At 33.9% G+C, this 20,012-nt stretch overlaps 1 protein-coding gene and 1 non-coding gene across 5 annotated transcripts in view; one reads left to right on the top strand and one right to left on the bottom strand.

Annotated features, from left to right (window-relative positions):
• The window catches only part of Ect2 (epithelial cell transforming 2), a 79,411-nt gene that overhangs the window by 12,661 nt on the left and 46,738 nt on the right, over positions 1-20,012 (bottom strand). For all 4 annotated transcript variants that reach the window (XM_046422971.2, XM_046422973.2, XM_058572279.1 and 1 more), the window contains 4 exons: positions 11,616-11,694; positions 11,347-11,466; positions 7,690-7,828; positions 5,421-5,575 (listed from right to left, as the gene is read on the bottom strand). In XM_046422971.2, the coding sequence (XP_046278927.1) occupies positions 5,421-5,575; positions 7,690-7,828; positions 11,347-11,466; positions 11,616-11,694 (493 nt within the window). The remainder of the gene's footprint in view (positions 1-5,420; positions 5,576-7,689; positions 7,829-11,346; positions 11,467-11,615; positions 11,695-20,012) is intronic.
• LOC124078241 (U2 spliceosomal RNA) lies at positions 19,233-19,423 on the top strand. The gene has a single exon (XR_006846854.1). It is a non-coding gene; the product is annotated as a U2 spliceosomal RNA (small nuclear RNA).

Genomic DNA, 20,012 nt, shown 5'->3' with positions numbered 1-20,012 from the left:
GCTTACACTCATCTATTAATAAAATTATACTTTAGATATTAGAGTTAGAAACCTGGAATGACCTTACAAAGATACCACCTGACGGCAGGTAATATTTTTAAACTTCAGAATATGAAGCATACAATTAAAGATCATACGTTGACAAGAGATAATAAACACATACTTAAGTATTCTGAGAGATAATAATTTTAAGAAGCTTTAAATTCTGAAATAACAGAATATGCAACATCATATCCATGGGAAGAAACACTATCAAGAAAGTTTGACCAAGAGTAAGGAAGCCCAGATTTTATACTAATCTCTACTTTTATACTTAAAGGTCACTGTTCTTGGCCTTAGTTTCACATTAAAAAAAATAATAAGTTTTCTGGGGCTGAGATTGTGGCTCAGCAGTAGAGTGCTCGTCTACCACCTGCGAGGCCCTGCAAGGTTTGATCCTCGGCACCACATAAAATTAAATAAACAAAATTAAGGTATTGTGTCCAACTACTTCTAAAAAATAAATATTAAAAAAAAATTAGTTTTCTTTCAGCCTAGAAGTCCTAATTCTTAAGTCATTTATGAAGGGTCATCACAAATGAAAATATCATGAAATATATTTATAGAATAAAAAAACTGTACTTATAATTATCAAGCAAGCTTCCATTAGTTAGGATACCAAGAAATACATAATAGGAAGACAAAACCTACCTATTCAAAGTATGAGAGATTTCAATATATTTTACATGTATATGTCTTTTGTATTTATATATTTATAAACATTACCTCTTCAACATGGCAAAACGTTGTCAAAACACTGACTCAGGACTTTTTAAAAAATTTACTACGTGCAAAATTTTAAATGCAGGAAAGAGAAGACACCATATATCTGAATTTACAAACAAAATTCTAAGAAAAATTGCAACAGATTGGATTAAGTTTGTAGGATAAGAAAATAAATCAGAACATAGTTAAATGTTTGCTGCCATCTTGTGGAAAATTATATTTTATGAAATTTTTCATTTGCTACTTATATTTCAGTTCTAATATTATTAGCTATATTGTGTCTTTAACTTTACATTTTACCATTAAGGTTATAAATTTGGAAAAGACTACATAGGCCATCAAGTCTCACATCCTGACAATGCAGAAGTCATTTCTACAGTGAGTAATTACTATACTGTAAAGAAGTCCATTTTATAGACAGATATCTATAACTAAATTTAAAAGTTCTTCCTTATAAGAGATACTTTTAATCTTTAAGCTGTTTTCAGTCAGGCATGGTGGAACACACCTGTAATCTCAGTGACTTCAGAGGCTGAGATACGAGAATGGCAAATTTAAGGGCATCAGCAATTTAGTGAGGTCCTAAGCAACCTTGTGAAGCCCTGTCTCAATATAAAAAATAAAATACAGGGCTGGGGATGCAGCTCCGTGGTAAAGCACTTCAGAGTTCAATCAATTCCTAGTACAAAAAAAAAAAAGAGAAAACTCTACTTTTTCTATGATCAAACACATTCTTGATCCATAAAATTTTTTTAAAAACCAAATGAATCACGATGTCTGTTTATTGTTCTAAATATTTAGGTGGGAAATATTTTTAATCAAGAATTGTCTATTTTATAAACTACATTATAATAAATGTTTTTCAAAGTCAGATTTAACTATGATAAAATGTTTTATTCCCACAAGCATGTCCAGGAAAATCTCAATTATAGTACTATTCTACTGAAAAGGATAATCTATTATATGATACATTCTGTTCTATCTATGTTATTGGTACAAAGAGTTAAGAGCTCTATCTCTATTACATGTTATACATGGAGAACATTTCAAATATCTCTAAGGGAACTGACTGAGATTTTATCCAAGATCTATTATAGGCTACTAGATTTGTGGCCAATCATTTAACTTCAATATTTGGATTTCCTCATCTATCTTTAATTTGTATGCTACAAAGATAATTATATCTTCACAATGGTATTTGATTTTAAGAGGTGATGTGAGAAAAATGGACTGGTCACTTGTCCTGACAGGAAAAACAACATGCTACAACCCTTTATTGTTTTCAATAAAATACTGCTGTTACTAATCATTACAATAGAACAAAATGTTCTCTTCTTTCTATTGGTTGAGCAAATTCTTAATCCAAAAATCTGAAATTCAACATACTTCATTAATAAAACAATGTAGCACTCAAAATTTTTTGAATTTCAAGCATTTTGGATTACAGATTTTCATGGTAGGTGTGGGGCCACCTCACTCAGCCAGACTCAAGTTTGACCTGCATCAGGTCCAGCCTTGAAACAGGCCCAGGACAGTCCTCATCCAGCCTATGCAGGTTTCTGTGGCTATGAGACTCAGGTATAACCAATTTAGCGTCAGCATGAGTGACCACAGGACTGTCTCCACCACCAACTCCTGAGCATAGCTATGGCCAGGCCAATACTCACAGATGAAGCCTCTGGACTTGCTCTGGCACCAGCAGAAACCTGAGCACTGGAGGGACAGATTCATTTTTGGCTTATTAGTTGCAGAATGGGACTGGGTACATGCCAGAGACTATGCATGTACTTAGTAGCACTATGGGACTCAGGTACAGTGCAGGCGTGGTGGCCAAGTTACTGCCTTTACCAACATTACAGCAATCTTGGGCAACAGAGCATGAAACAAACCTCCATTTGCTGAGAGAAGGGCAGAGTACTTAGCACAGGATTACCTTGGAGCTTTGTGCTGATCTGGTGTACTGGGCAGATCCTAACAGCACTAATCCCCAGGCCTTTGCCCAAGCAGAGTCTCTGAAAAACTCCCAGTACCAGAGGTGGCTCCAGTTTGTCAGACTTCTATTCTAGCCAGCATCACCTATGTCTGCTTGAAGCAATCTTGGGCCTTGCTTGGGCCAAGTCCACCCAGCAGTAGGTATCCCACCGTTGTAAGCCTTGCTCCTATTCCATTGCTTTGCTGATTATGGTGGGCTTTGGGCTCAGAGTGTGACATGTTTCAAAGCGAGGCAGAATCCTATATTATCCAACCACAGGACAGTGGATAAAGCATCTTGACCTATCACAGTCTGAGAGAGAGACTTAAAGGGATGGAGTACCCTTTGTTAGTACTCATTTCACATTGAACAACAAACCAAGTGCAGATTTAGGACAAGCTTGGACTTCAAACAATGACAATACACCAATAGTGACTGATGATTAACGTGGACTTAGGGGTGCCATCTAGTGCTGAAATAGAAGTAACTACAGTCTCAGAGAACATAACTAGTTTGCCTTAAATTTCTGATCAGGCATGAAGCTAAAATACAAAGAGTGGAAGAAATGCTGATCTTTCAATGCCTAGATGATTTTACACACCAAGGACCAAGAGCTTTCAGGAAATCATGACCTCACCTTACAGTAAAATAACACACCAGAAACTGACTAGATAGCAACCAGTATGGATGAACTCTCCAAAAATTCAAAAGAAAATTTAAAAAATTTTTGGTTCTGGGGATTGAACCCAGGGATACTTTACCACTGAGCCATATCCCCAGTCCTTTTTATTTTGAGATAGGGCCTCACTAAGTTGCTGAGACTGGCCTTGAACTTGTGATCCTCTACCTTAGCCTCCAATCTCACTGGGATTATAGTCATGTGCCACAGTACTTAGTTCTAATAGAAAACATAAAATAGCTGTTTTAAGGAAATTCATCAAGCTTCAAGGGAAGGAAAATGAGAGGAAAAATTCAACACTCTTCAGAGATACTTTCAGAGAGAGAGAGAGGCATTTTTAAAAAATTAAACCAAACAATTCTTGAGCTGAAAAACATACTAAGCAAAATTAAAAACATGATCAAAGATATAAATCAGGAAAGATCAAACAAAAAAGAAACAGCTCAAAAACAGGCTAAGTGAAAACATACAGAGGAGAAAAATAATAAGGAAAGAAGAGGAATGAAAAAACACTGCAGGAACTTTGGGGCCGCCTTAAAAGAGCAAATATTCAGTTCATGGATTTCAGAAAGCCCAAGGGGTAGAAAGCTTATTTAAAGAAATAAAAGGAAAAAACTTTCCAAATCTAGAGAAAAATACAAATATCCAAGTATAAGGTCAAAGATCACATTTTACTCAACCAAGTCTAGCCCAAGACATACCATATTCAAACTTTCAAAGGTGAAAAAGATTCTAAGGCTTCAAGAGAAATGAAAAACAAATTGCATAAGCATGTCCTAGTTTGACAGAAAGCTGACTTCTCAGCAGAAGCCTTACATGCCACAACAGTAGCATAAGATTTTCAAAGTAGGGAAGGAAGGAGAGGCGGGAGGAGGGGGGAAAAGGAGGAAAGAAAAGGGGAGGGGAAGGGAGAAAAGGGAAAGGAGGGGAGAAAGGAAAAAACCCCAACAAAACAAAAACCCTGCCATCAAAGAACACTGTAGCCAACAAAGCTATCCTTAAGAAATGAAAAGGTAATACAGATATCCCAAACAAATAAAAGTTGAGGGAATATATCTCTGCCATACCTGTTCTATTAGAAATTCTTAAAGAGTTCTTCAAACAAAAAGAAAAAGATAATAATAAGATGAAAACATGAGAAGGCATAAAACTCACTGGTAAGAGTAACTATAGAGACAAATGCAGAAAGCTCTAATATGTGTACATGTTTTGTAAAGCATTGTTATCTTTAGTATGAAGACTAAAAAATAAAACAAAAACAATAACTACATTTATGCGTTAAAGAAATAGGCAATACAGAAAGATTAAAATAGGACATCCAAACTTCAAAATGTGGTGAGGAATCAAGTACAAGTGAAGTTTTTTATTAGTGTATTTTCTCTTTTTCTTTTTGTATCTCTTTATACTCATGTGAAGTTGCTGTCCTTTCAAAATAGCCTGTTACAATCAAAAGATATTTTTTTAAGTCTCCTGGTAACCATAAAGCAAATATTTGTAATAGACTGCCCCAAAATAATAAGCAATGAATCAAGATGCACTACTAGAGTTATCACTGTATCATTTAACACAAGGACTATAATAGAGTGAGAAAGGAAGTACAATAAAATTAGAAAACAAATAACAAAATGACTATAATAAGACCTTGCCTTTCAATAATTCCTTTAAACATAAACAGATTAAATTATCAACTAAAGGCATAGAGTGATAGAATGGAAGATTACAGGGTATGTTACAAATCCCAAAAACCTCACCACATCAAGAGCCATAGGAGTTAGGCGGCTATGAGGACCTGTCTGTAAGCTAGGGACTCAAAGAATGTTTCACATGCCTAAACTTTCAAAAATCTTTTCTAAAACAACTTATTAAACTAGTTTTTCTGCATACACACAAAACTAAAACTCTTCAATACTCATAATTAACAAGTCACTAGAAATATACAAATTCAGTGTGAATGCATTGCCATGGAGTTTAAATTTTCATTATAACACAGGTTAAAGAACTTACAGCATCTGCTTTACAAATGGTGTTGGCTACATGTCGACACAGCATCTTTAACCAGTTTTCTTTTGGAAGTTCATCTGATGTCATCTGGAAACTTAGCAGCACATTTGCCTGCTCTGTCGGTGGCCTCACAAGCAAGGCAAAAGCATTATGGCAATCTAGGGTTCCAGAATAACCATAAACATTGTTACTCCTTGCAGACTGTCCTCGGAGCACCAAAATTCCAACACAATTATTTCTTCTCCACCCTCCCTGTCCCCTTTTTTTAAAATGAACAATAAAAAAAATCATGAGTTCAAAGAAACTCATGATATTTGAAGATATACAGAATATCACCATATTAAGTTGAAGCAAAGAAAGAATTATAATAGTAATAGCATACCATGTAAAGAACCAACAATAACTTAATAACATTAAGTGAGCAGTATTTTCCATGAAGTTAATATTTTCTATGATAAATTTTAAGAAAAAATTAGATTATTTCATTTCTTAGAATTTTAGAATTTGTTTCAAATTAAAATGGCATGATAAGAATAATTCAATAGCAATCCACTTGGGGCTGGGGATATAGCTGGGTAGAGTGCTTGCCTTGCATGCAAAAGGCCCTGGGTTCAATCCCTAGCTCCACAAACAAACAAACAAACAACAACAACAACAAAAAAAAAAAAAAAAACCCACTTGAATCACATTCAAATAAATGTGTCCAAATATTAAAACCATTACAAAATGTTTTTTGCTCAAGATGCTAAAACAGAACCTATTTTAAACAATGAACTCTTTCATAATAAAAATTCCCAAAACATTGAAGTTATTTAAATAAATGTCTCGTAACCTTAATAAACTTAGAGCTTGACAATTAAATAAATGACCCATATAACCTTTAATAAATCCAGAGTTTGGCAACTAAATGAAAACAGGAATTTAAGCTGCTGCTCAAGTTTTCTTTAAGAATCATTTCTCATGAACTCAAAACTTCTATCATTAGAGGAATCAGTAACAGAAAAAGCTTACATTATAAAAATGTATGCCTAACATCCAAAATATGGGCATAAAAACACATTATTATGTGACAAGTAAACAGGTAACACTGTTTTAGGGCTGGGGGTGTGGGTCAGTGGTAAAGTGCTTGCTTAGTATGCACAAAGGTATGGGTTCAATCCCTAGCACCACAAAAAAATTTTTGACAATTCCAGGCCTTCCAAGCACCCTCCCTAAATACTACCAAAATTGAGAGGAAAAGCTTTCTTTAGTACAAGGCTATGACTTAGATATGGAACATCATCCAAAGGTCCATCTATTAAAGGCTTCACCCCCAGCTAGGCACTACTGGGAGATCTGAAAACTTGAAGAGATGGGGCCTAATAGGAGGTTTTAGGTTATTGGTAGCATGTCCTTGAAGGAGATTATGGGACCCCAGTCTCTTTCTCCTTCCCTTTTCACATGCCAGCCATGAGGTGAACACTATTCCATCACACACTCCTGCCATAATGTGCTGCCTCATGATAGGATCATTCTAATGGATTTCAGTCATGGACTGAAACCTCCATAACTACAAGCCAAATACTCTATAAATTAACTATATCAAATATTTTTTAACAGTAACAGAAAGCTGACTAACACATATATGACCTCAAGTCAAGTCTACCAATAACTTTAGGTAATATTTATTTCACACACAATCTATTCCCAAGCCATATCTTAAACATAGCCACTGGCACTGGGATGGTAAGATATGAAGCATAGACTGGTGATTTCTTTTAAAAAAAGAAGAAGAAATTAAAAAAATATATTTCAATGTGGAAATAAAATAGTTTAGTACTATTTTAATACATAACCATTAGAAGTAGGATATCCTATAAGTTGAAGTAGTACTTTCATTTAAAAAAAAAAAATCAAACCTCTTTCTAGAAATGAAGCTGGGATAGAGGTACAGGAACAATTACTTTACCAAACTGACTCTCTACACTGAAAGATAATATATCAGTTAAAAAGACAAACATATACTTGAGTGGATTGGCACACACCTATAATCCTTTAACCTATAACTTGGGAGGCCAAGGCAAGAAGATTCAAGTTGGAGGCCAGCCTTCTCAATTTAGTAAGACTACCTCAAAATAAAACAAAAACAAAACAAAAACAGGCTGGGATGTAGCTCACAGGTAAATTGACCTAAGGTTAAATTGTTAGAACCACGAAACCACAAAAAGAAAACTAAACCTCCTATGAATATAAACTATTTTTATCAAGCCCATAAGTTAACCAATGAGCATACCTTCTGTCTCTCTTATGTCCAGCACCTTCTTAATCTGAGAAAGAGGCATTAGGTGAATATGCTTAAGGGAAGCTGGAGGTCGGGCATGGCCGTGAGGACTCCTAAAAGTGCCAATAACTTTGTGCCGTTTTCTTGCTATCTGATTATAGAAAATAAAAAAGTCATCATCAATAAAAGTGAATAAAAACCAAGGCCAAAAACTTAAAAAACAGTACTAACCACACAAATCCATATACAACTCATCTGATTATTAGACATTCCAGAGTTACTATTGATAAGAAGCAGAATTACTATGTGACAAAATCACACATGCAATTGAGTAGCAGGCATGCTTACATTTAAGGAGTGCTCAAAAGTCAGGAAAAAATAGGCCAAAGGATAGGGTGGGTGAAAAACAACCCTAGAGATGTGAAAGAATAAGAAACATTGTGAGAAGCAATATTATGAAAGGATAAAGGAAATGAAAGGCTGTGAGTTCTGGAGGAGAACAGGTTCTCTGAGATCTCTTAGGTTCAAAAGATCATTAATTTTAGTTTAAGAACAGAATTTACAATATCTCAGATCCTATGCACAAATTGAAAAACAGAGGAAATAACACAAATGGTTCCTGCTCTCATTATTATCTATACACTATTGAGAAAGGAATTAAAGAAGTAATCAAACAATATATTAAACAAATGATGCAAATTATAAATTCAAGATGCTGTGTTAGGCTACAATTTTACCTAAACCGGGTACTCACACAAAAAGAAGAGTTAAGTAAGGTAACACTGGAGAAGATAAGAGCAAAATCAGAAAAGACCTTGTGATTCATGATATACTGAAGTTTTATTTTTATAAAGTCTACATTTTTTCATTTCCATGAAAGTCTTACATATTATTTATAGACTTTACTAAAAGATATTAACATAAAATGAGTTTTGATTAAGTTCCTTGGATTTTGATTGATCATCATGAATATAACAAAGTACAGCTGAAAATGTAATACTTTGTGTTGGGGCTAATGAGCAAACCAAAACTAGTCAGTATATCATATTCACATTGAAGTAGAAATATGAAAAACATGTTTATATTGCATATGAAGTACACATTTCAAATATTAAAGGTTCATTTATAAGTATATTGAAAATAAGCAATAAAGACTCTTAAAATAATTATTTCCATTGTAATAGTTGAATATACATTAAAGTTTGGCTAAGCAAAATAATTAAATGATTTTAAGGTTTATTTTTAAAAAGAAAAGAAATGACAAGTATTAATATTGATGATACAAATGTTAAAAAATTAAGGTAAAAAAGAGATAAAATATACAAAAGGAAAATGTATCCTTAAATCCAAAATTTGTTTCAGTAAAAACTATTACCTGTCAAAGAGAAAACAACAGATTTTTACCTACAGTCACTACTTCTAACTAGTATGATATATACTAAAGTTTTTTTTAAATTTATTTTTTAGTTGTAGTTGGAAGCAACACCTTTATTTCATTTATTTATTTTTGTATGTGGTGCTGAGGCTCAAACCCAGGGTTTTTGCACGTGCGAGGTGAGCACTCTACCGCTGAGCCACAACCCCAGCCCCAATACTATAGGTTTTTAATCATGTTAAGGAAGTAGCATATTTTCATTACAAATTTGCTAAGAGTTTTATTTTTCTCAAACAAATTAAAGAATAAAACTTTACTTAGGATTATAAAGTTCAAATTTAATGTTATTTACAAATAGAGCAGTTTCTATCAAAGTGATTCTGAGACAGAGAACCTAAAAGGGAGTCAAACGAAAAGTCACTAGCAGGGAAGTAAGAGGCTAGGGACTTGGAAGCTTATAGAGGATGAGCCATGGCATGACTGAAGTAGAAGGGACGTCAATGAGGCTGCTACATAAGACTGTGAAGGAAATTAAGATCAAAGAATACGAACTAAGTCTTTGCTCCACCAAGAACAGGGTGGCAAAATTCAAAATGGATTGGAACAGAGTCAGCTGGGCTAGGGAGTTGAACAGGAAAAACCTAAAATGCCTTAATAGAAGCAAATTAATACAAATACAGAGATATAAGTAGAGTAAAATGCCATGATAATATAAATTCATATACAATATGATTAAAATTGATTTATCTGCTTAGCCCCTGTTCTCAAAAGTAGGGCAGACTAGGCTGGGGTTGTGGCTCAGTGGTAGAGCACTGGCCTAGCATGTGTGAGGCACTGGGTTGAATCTTCATCGCCACATATAAATAAATAAAGACATTTTTTAAAAAGTAGGGCAGGCTAGAATTCTTATTAAGCAGGAGACATATAGTTCAGAATTATCTGTGCCTCATGATTTTTCTATGATTTTCTCACTATAGGATATGGTCAATTGTGTATGGTATTTGTAATGTTGTTAGTGTTATACTTTTTGTAACATTACTGATTTAATGAAAATATTTTTTCATTAATTTCAAAATCACAAAACTCTGCATTTAACAATTGAATTTTTGGTGAGATTTTATTGCACTTGTAACTGCTTTGTGCATGGCTTGTTCTCTATGACTCCCTGTATTTTATACTTTAAATAATAATGTACATGATATAAAAGGGCAGCACTTCAAGGGGAGTACAGCAGAAAAGGATAAAATGTCGGGGTACAGACTTTAAAGAAAACCACCAATTGCTCTGATGAAGGCAACGGAAAGTTACCCAGTTAAAAAAATATCAAGCAAAGTCTTATCAATGTCTGTTTTATCAAAATGAACATTTTTTTCTCTTTAAACATGAAGAAAAGGCACTCCTTTTATCTATCACTAGACTGTATAGTTGTGTAAAAATGCATATTAAAAGAATCAAGAGAAAAAGAAGAATTTTTTTTAAAAACACACAAAGATAATTCAACAATTTTCCTGTAAGAGTAGTTTGAAGAAAAATCTTAATTTGGATATAAAATAATTTCAGTATTGGAATCATTACATATCATCTGATATACTAAACATTCATTCACTGCAAAAACCATTAATTTAAAGAATAATCAAAGAATCATAAGGAATTAATAATATTTTTTATTAAATTCTCTCTTCAACAAAACATTGACTTTATCTCTACTGAAAAAAATCTACTTAAATTCAAAAAAGAACAACTCAGAATTAGTTTGTGAATCTTGAGTAAATATACATATAAACAAGAAGTTCCCAAAATTCTTGATATAGGCATTTATTTGTATGGCAATAATTAAATTTTCATTTTGACTTGAATTTGAAGTAATAGAAATTCATTTTACTTACTAATATTAGACCTTATCTTAAATACATTTTATTACATTAAACTAATGACTGATTTCAATTTTTTTTTAAAGTGACTAAATCGGGCTTACTTCAAACTTCTAAATTATACTTTAATTGAAGCTTGGTTTTAAATATTCAGGGAAGTCACAAAAAGGACAAAAATCAAATGACTGCCTCAAAAGACAAAATATTTGACAAATTTAATACCCTCTCATAAACTAAACATTCAACAAACTACAAATATGTATGCTGAGATTTTTGAGAACTTCATTTTTAATCTGTAATAAAATTTTACAATTTGATTTTTTTCAAAAGTCAATAATTGCAAGCACCTGTTAATAAATACATCTTAAATAATTTTTTAAAACGACAGTAGTGTGCAGTGTTATTATATGTGTATAAATTTACCTCAAGGCAGTCATTGAAGAGGAAAAGAGTCACTTGTTCTCCTCTGTCACAGGGGTGCTCACCTAGAGAAATTGTTTCAACTCGTTGCACTAAGCTTCGGTGAGAAGATAAAAGATTAGCCTGTAAGATGGAAAAATATTAAGAAATCAATTGGTATCAAGTAATTTTTTAAAAGTTGTATTTTAAATGAAAGTGCTGCCATGATGTTGCTTATATCAAAACTTATTAACAAGGAAGAAAATAAATGACAATCATCAAAAAATACTTACTGGGCATCCATCTACTTCATAAACAACATCAAAAATTTGCTTTTGTGCTTCTGTTTTTCTCTTATCCTCATTGATATGCCTAAAAAAAATTAAGTTATTTTTAAAGCTTTGAAAAACAGAATACAATATCAGAATATGAATACATCTCATGTCACAAAAAATTTCATATCAGTCTGTCTTGATTTTGGCGACTAAAATCAGTTTAAATATTTTTTAAAAATACACTACTAATTTATTCCATAGAATCTTTATAAAAAGTATGTTTTCCTAGCGTATATCTTTATATTCGTTAAACATTTTATTTAAAAAATTAAATGTACAAATATTTGGATTAAACAAAATTTTGAATTCTAAATATAAATTCAGTTAAGGCTTCATGCAAGTCATTCCCAGGTCATATGCTAATTATTTCTTGAAATAATCTTAAAATCACTGCTTACAGACAAAATGGAATAGCAGAGAATATATTTATCATTCTGCCTGAAACAACTAAAAAGCCAGTCAAAATATAAAGAAATAAAGGTTCTCAAGATACATAACATAACCTTCTACCATAAGAGTGGGTGGAGGAAGAACAACCTAATGCAAAAAGAAGGAAAGACATAGTAAGATTAGAGTGAAAATTAATGAAAACATAAAATAAAAAACTTGAAAAGATCAACAAAATTGACACTTTTAGCTATACTAGCCAAGAGAAAAATAAGACTCAAATTAGTAAAATCAGCAATAATAAATCTAGACATCATTACTAATGTTATAGAAATAAAATCATATAGAACTCTATGAACAACTACTTCAAAACAAATTCAATCACATAGGTGTAAAGGGCAAATTTTTAGAAAGACACAAACCACAGAAACTGACTCAAGAAGAAACAGAAAATGCAACACTTTTGATAGAACAAAGGACAAAAATCAAATGACCGCCTCAAAAGACAAAAGTATTTGACAAAATTAACACCCTCTCATGAAATAAACATTCAACAAACTACAAATAGTTAAAGACTTCTGCAAGCTAATAAAAGCTATCTATGAGGGCTGGGGTTCTGGCTCTGTGATGGAGCACTTGCCTAGAATATGTGAGAGACTAGGTTCGATTCTCATCACCACATATAAATAAAGGTCCATACCAACTAAAAAAATATTTTTAGAAAATAGATATATGAAAACCCCCATCATACATAACAGCAAAAAAAATGAATGTTTTCCTCCTGAAATCAGGTTTGTAGATGACATGGTACTTGTTTACAGAAAAACTTAAGAAATTCAGTAAAAAATTACTACAAAAAGCAAGGAAAGCAAAATTGCAGGATATAAAGCAAATGTATTTCTATATAACATCCATGAACAATTCAAAAATTAAGAAAGCCATTCCTTTGCAATGTAACAAAAAGAATAAAATGCTTAGAATAAGTTTAACAAAAGAAATGAAGGACTTATACCCTGAAACTACAAAACACAGTTAAAAGAAATTAAAGAACTAAGGCTGGGGGTTGTGGGTTAGTGGAGAGTGCTTGTCTAGCATGTATGAGGCACTGGGTATGATTCTAAGCACTACCTTATAAATAAATTTAAAAGGGGGGAAGGGTCCATCAACAACTAAGAAAAATATTTTAAAATAAATTAAAGAACTAAAAATATATGGAAATAAATTTCACAGATCACTTAATATTGCTAAAAAAAACCATATACCCCAAATTGATCTATAGAATCAATAAAATCATATTCAAATTTGCCGCTGTTTTTTTAATACTATTGTTTTTCAGAAACTATCAAGATGGTCCTAAAAACCATATGTTAAATAAATAAATAAGGGAAAAAATATGTAAATTCAAGGGGACCTGAATAGCAAAAATAATCCTGAGAATAAAGAACAAAGAAAATGGGATTCACACTTCCCAATTTCAAACTCTTTAACACAGTAATCAAAACTCTGTGAAACTGGTATAAGGGTGGATCTATAAATCAGTGAACTAAGAATCCAAAAATTAAATAAGTCTTACATTTCAGGTACAAAAGCAATTCACTGGAGAAAGGATATTCTTTTCAAAATAGTGCTAGAAAAGATTTCCATATTTATAAAAAATGAATAAACTTTGATCCATACCTTGCCTCAAATACAAAAATTACCTCAAAATGCATCATGGACTTTGTCTGGAGCTGCTCTGGACAGGAACTACGTATGTGGCAAGCCAGCCATGGGCTGTGTGTGTGTGAACTATGAGCATTGAGCACACAAGGTGAACTAGACTGACGCTGCCGCTCTATTTGGGCTGGTAATGTATGTGTCCTTTTAGCTAGCTCTGCCTATGATCCCCACACAATACACGGGATGGGCATGGCCTTCCAAGTTGTCAGTCAATCTGCTGACAGCAAGACATCAGGAAGCTAGACTCAACGCCCTGAAAACTGATCCCTTGCCTCATTTAAATGGTTTCTTCCCAATAAAAGAGTTCTCTTGCCTGCCTTGTCTCCTTTGTGGGAGCTAGGTCAGAGGAGCCATCACAAACCCCCCCCCAAAAAAGGTATTTCTCTGTGTGTCATTACTTCGTGCCATCCCAGTTCACCTGGAATGACCCTTCCTGGTTTAGTGGTGTGTTGAGAAAGACCTAAATGATTTTTATGGAAAGACTAAAACTGAAAATCTCCTTGAACAGGAGAACATTCTTGTAGCCTTGGGTTAGAAAAAGATTTTCTTAGATAATATGAAAGTATCATCTATGAAAAAATTAATAAATTATACTTCAAAATCTAGAACTCTTTTTTGAAAGAAAAACATTAAAAGAAAAAACAAGATACAGATAAGAAAAAACTGCAAATTACACGTCTAATAAAAACTTTTTAATCAGAAAATACTCTATAAAGAAGTCTCAAAATTTAATTATAAGAACACAACCTGGAGGCTTAGGATAGAGCTCAGTTGGTAGAATACTTCCCTTGCATGCACAAGGCCCTGGGTTCAATACCTAACACCACAAAAAAGAACACGACCCATATTAAAAAGAGAGAAAACAAAAAATTTCAAGGTACATATCACTAAAGAAGATAATCTTATAGCAAATAAGCACATAAAACGATGTTCAACATCATTTGTCACTACGAAAATCCAAATCAAAACTATAATGAGATAACCACTGTACATCTATTCGAATGCCACAAATTAAAATGACTGACCAAAATGAGGGTTAACAAGGACATAGAGACACAGCAGGAATGTAAAAGTACAATCATTTTGGAGAGTCTGACAGTTTCTTTAAAATATTATGCATACATCAACTAACTGATCTGTCCACTCCTACTCCTACCAATTTATCCAAAAAAAGCATATATGCATAAAAAGACTTGTTCACATACATTCATATATTTACTTTTAATAGCCAGTAACTAGAAATAATAAAATGTCCATCAACACAAGAATGGATAGTGGTATATTCTTACAATGAAAATAATAAAAGTGAACAAACGACTGATATAAGAATAAGTACTATCAGTACCTCTGCAGAACTCCAGACTACACGCGGCTCCTGCGCAGGTCACTAGGCTGCTACCTATCCACAGCACAAGGCCATCACCCAGCTCCCCCAACATCACTAGACACCCCAGCTTGACTCCATCTTGGAAAACCCTTCCTCGCCATTTTGTGGTGGGCATGGCTATCAGATCAGATGGCCATTTGAGCATTGATTTCCAATTCCTCTCCCCTTCCCAATGGTGTTAACTTGGCACAGTGACCACCCAATACAAGAACAGCTCTCAGTTGGACAGGAGCACAATGCAAACAGGGCACCGCCCACCTGGTGTGAGCCTAGGGGTGAGAGGTCCTGCAGTTGGGACCTGATAAGTAAGAGAGGGGAGAAGACTAAAGTCTAGAGCATAACAGAGAGACCAGGATCTTGGAAATTTCCAGGCAAGAGAGGGAGATGATACCCGGGGCTCAAGTCAGACAAGTGGTCACAAAAAAAAAAAAAAGGACCCGTGAGGCACTATTTCTCGGCTGGGACTGGTAGTCGGTACTCCCCACTTCCAGATGCTCCACACCAGGTCCAGTCTTCACACCCTGGTTACCTAGACACCAACTGGATGAGACAACCCCACCTACTGGATAATAGAAAGAAACGGATCTCTGAGAGTATTTTTTTTCTCTTCTTCTTTCTCTTCTACCCTTCTAATCTCTGGCCCTCACATCCCCAACATATGTAAAACCAAGAACTTTGCATGAAATAGGACTTTGAGGACTAAGTCACCTGAATAATATAATATAGAGGAATTACATAAGCCCTTTCTTCTTCTTTTTTTCTTTTTTCCTTTCTTTTTCTTTCTTTCTTTCTTTCCCTTTTTTTACTCTTTCTTCTTCCTTCACCCTCCATATTATACTATCTTAACATCCTGTGTTTTTCTAAAAACATGTGTATCTGTTTTATGTACTCTACTGTCCTCCCTCATAATTGTCTACCCCAAATTACCTCCTACCTATTCTCCTGCTACAAATCCTCTTCATTAGATTTCTCCTTCACATTTCCTAAGATATATTAACTATATACCCTCACATCTTCTCCCTTCAACATACCGTCCTACACCTGAGCCCCAGTTCATTGTCCACTGCCAGAAACTGTAAACCTTTTTATGAAACTACTGATTATATTTTAAATAATAATTGAGTCCAACATTTCTGAACATTGAGACTAAACTGTAAATGTTTTAATAACAAGAATTTGTTCACAGGTGATCAAAAAGATTGTGCACCATGATGAAGTGGGATTCATCCCAGGGATGCAAGGTCGGTTCAACATACAGAAATCAATAAATGTAATTCATCACATCAGTAGACTTAAACATAAGAATCATATGATTATCTCAATAGATGCAGAAAAAGCATTTGACAAAATACAGCACCCCTTTATGTTCAAAACACTAGAAAAACTAGGGATAACAGGAACATATCTCAACATTGTAAAGGCTATCTACACTAAGCCTCAGGTCAACATCATTCTAGACAGAGAAAAATTGAAGGCATTCCCTCTAAAAACTGGAACAAGACAGGATGCCCTCTTACACCACTTCCATTCAATATAGTTCTTGAAACACTGGCCAGAGCAATTAGACAGATGAAAGAAATCAAAGGGATATGTATAGGAAAGAAGAACTTAAATTAGCACTATTTGCTGGCAATATAATTCTATACCTAGAAGACCCAAAAAACTCCATCAGAAGACTTCTAGAACTACTAAATGAATTCAGCAAAGTAGCAGGATATAAAATCAACACCCATTAAATTAAAGGCATTTATGTATATCCGTGACAATGCCTCTGAGAAGGAAATGAAGAAAACTACCCCATTCACAATAACCTCAAAAAATAAATAAATAAATAAGATACTTGGGAATCAACTTAACAAAAGAGGTGAAAGATCTATACAATGAAAACTACAGAACCCTAAAGAGAGAAATCAAAGAAGACCTTAGAAGATGGAAAGATCGACCCTGCTCTGGGATAGGCAGAATTAATATTATCAAAATGACCATACTTCCAAAAGCACTATACAGATTTAATGCAATTCCGATCAAAATCCCAATGGCATTCCTCATAGAAATAGAAAAAGCAACCATGAAATCATCTGGAAAAATAAGAGACCCAGAATAGCTAAAGCAATCCTTAGCTGGAGGAGTGAAGCAGTTGGCGTCGCTATTCCAGACCTTAAACTATACTACAGAGCAATAATAACAAAAACAGCATGTATTAGAACCAAAACACACTGGTAAACCAATGGTACAGAATAGAGGACACAGAAACTATCCCACAAAATTACAATTATCTTATATTAGACAAAGGTGTCAAAAACATGCACTGGAGAAAAGACAGCATTTTCAACAAATGGTGCTGGGAAAACTGGAAATCCATATGTAACAAAATGAAATTAAACCCCTATCTCTCACCATGCACAAAACTTAACTCAAAATGAATCAAGGACCTAGGAATTAAACCAGAGACTCTGCGTCTAATCGAAGAAAAAGTAGGCCCTAATCTTCATCATGTGGGATTAGGCCTCAACTTCCTTAATAGGACTCCTATAGCGCAAGAATTAAAACCAAGAATCAATAAATAGGATGGAATCAAACTAAAAAGTTTTTTCTCAGCAAAAGAAACAATCTGTGAGGTGAACAGAGAGCCTACATCCTGGGAGCAAATCTTTACTCCTCACATATCAGATAGAGCACTAATCTCTAGGGTACAGAAAGAACTCAAAAAGCTAAGCACCAAAAACACAAATAACCCAATCAACAAATGGGCCAAGGACCTGAACAGACACTTCTCGAAGAGAATATACAATCAATCAACAAATATATGAAAAAATGCTCATCATCTCTAGCAATCAGAGAAATGCAAATCAAAACTACTCTAAGATATCATCTCACTCCAGTCAGAATGTCAGCTATTATGAAGACAAACAACAATAAGTGTTGGCAAGGATGTGAGAAAAATGGTACACTCATACATTGCTGGTGGGACAGCAAATTGGTGCAGCCAATATGGAAAGCAGTGTGGAGATTCCTTGGAAGTCTGGGAATGAAACCACCATTTGACCCAGCTATCCCTTCTCCTTGGACTATACCCAAAGGATTTAAAAACAGCATACTATAGGGACACAGCCACATCAATGTTTATAGCAGCACAATTCACAATAGCTAAACTGTGGAGCCAACCTAGATGCCCTTCAGAGGATGAATGGATAAAAAAAAATGTGGCATATATACACAATGGAATTTTACTCAGCAATAAAAGACAATTTGCAGGTAAATGGATGGCATTGGAGAAGATAATGCTAAGTGAAGTTATCCAATCCCAAAAAAACAAATGCCCAATGTTTTCTCTGATGTAAGAAGGATGACTCATAGTGGAGTAGGGAGGGGGAACATGGGATGAATAGATGAATTCTAGATAGGGAAGAGGGGAGGGACGGAAAGGGAGGAGGCAGGGGATTAGCAAGGATGGTGGAATGTGATGGACATCATTATCCAAAGTACATGTATAAAGACACGAATTAGGTGTCAACCTACTTTATATACAAACAGAGATATGAAAAATTGTGGTATATATGTGTAATAAGAATTGTAATGCAAAAAAAAAGTACATGTATAAAGACATGAATTGGCACGAACATATTTTATACAAAGATATGAAAAATTGTGCTCTATATGTGTAATAAGAATTGTAATACATTCAGCTATCATGTATTTTAAAAAATAAAAAAAGAATAAATACGAATCTCAAGATACTTATACTGAAGGGGAAAAACATGCAAAAGAGAATAAACCATGTGATTTGGTTTAGATAAAATCCTGGAAAATGTGTATTATAGGAAGAGAGAGAAGAGTAATGGTTGCCTTGGAATATGTGGAGTAGGCAGAGGCAAAAGAAGTGGAACCACTACCAAGGCATCTATTACCAAGGGGCATGAGTAAATTTAGGGAGTGATAAAAAATTTCCTGAATTGTGGTGATGGTTTCATAGGAGTGTATGTATGCCAAAATTAATCAAACTACATTTTAAACATATAATTTGAGGGGAGAAAAAGCATACTGAAGTTATTAGAAACTTATAACAAAATCTATTCATAATAATCACTTCTTGGCCTTTTGGCTAAGATCAAATGTAGTATCTGTTCTTATCAGTTTAATATCTGATACGTCCTCTATCCAAGGACAATATATTAAATGGATTTTTGGAGCAGGGAGATGGAATAGTAGCTTGCTCCATCCACTCCACGCATCGACCTGGTATTGCAGTACTTCCAGTAACGGTGCACACACACACACACACACATACACACTCAAAAAGTCTATTATAAGCAAAGCATATGTTACTAATGTTGTCAGAATTGAATTTTAGCAAGTGTTTTGGGTTTACTTAAATGGCAAGGATTAGTGAATTGTGCTGACTCGTTATTTGCTTAACCTGACAGATTATGGTGGTTTCAATAAATCATCATAAGCATTTACATGTTAGACTAGATGTTCAAGAATCTAGATCTATCTAGATCCAGTCAAATTCCAATAGGTTTATAAATCAACATTACAAATCAACACTAAAATATCTCCTATAATTCAACATTAATTGAAAACCTATGAGCAAGGCACTTAAGAATACATTGAAAATATTCGTAAATTCTCAGGAAGCTCAAAAAAATGTTAAAAGGAAAAGAAATCTTTAATTATTTGTCTTATTGATTCAGTTTATCTGTTAACAGTCACCTTAACACTATTGTAAAGGAGGCCACTAGACAAATGATTGGTTTACTCACTACTACAATACCTATTATTAATAGTAACTTATTACTTTATAGTCTGTTTGCCAAAATATATTATACATAAATAACAAATAGCATAAGTTAATAGAGTAT

This window comes from Marmota monax, unplaced genomic scaffold (genome assembly GCF_021218885.2).
Source record: "Marmota monax isolate L192 unplaced genomic scaffold, Marmota_monax_Labrador192_F-V1.1 WCK01_AAM20220418_F8-fsc00110, whole genome shotgun sequence".
Lineage (NCBI taxonomy): Eukaryota > Metazoa > Chordata > Mammalia > Rodentia > Sciuridae > Marmota > Marmota monax.
Note: the sequence above shows the minus strand (reverse complement) of the source record. Positions and strands in the feature narration are given on the sequence as shown.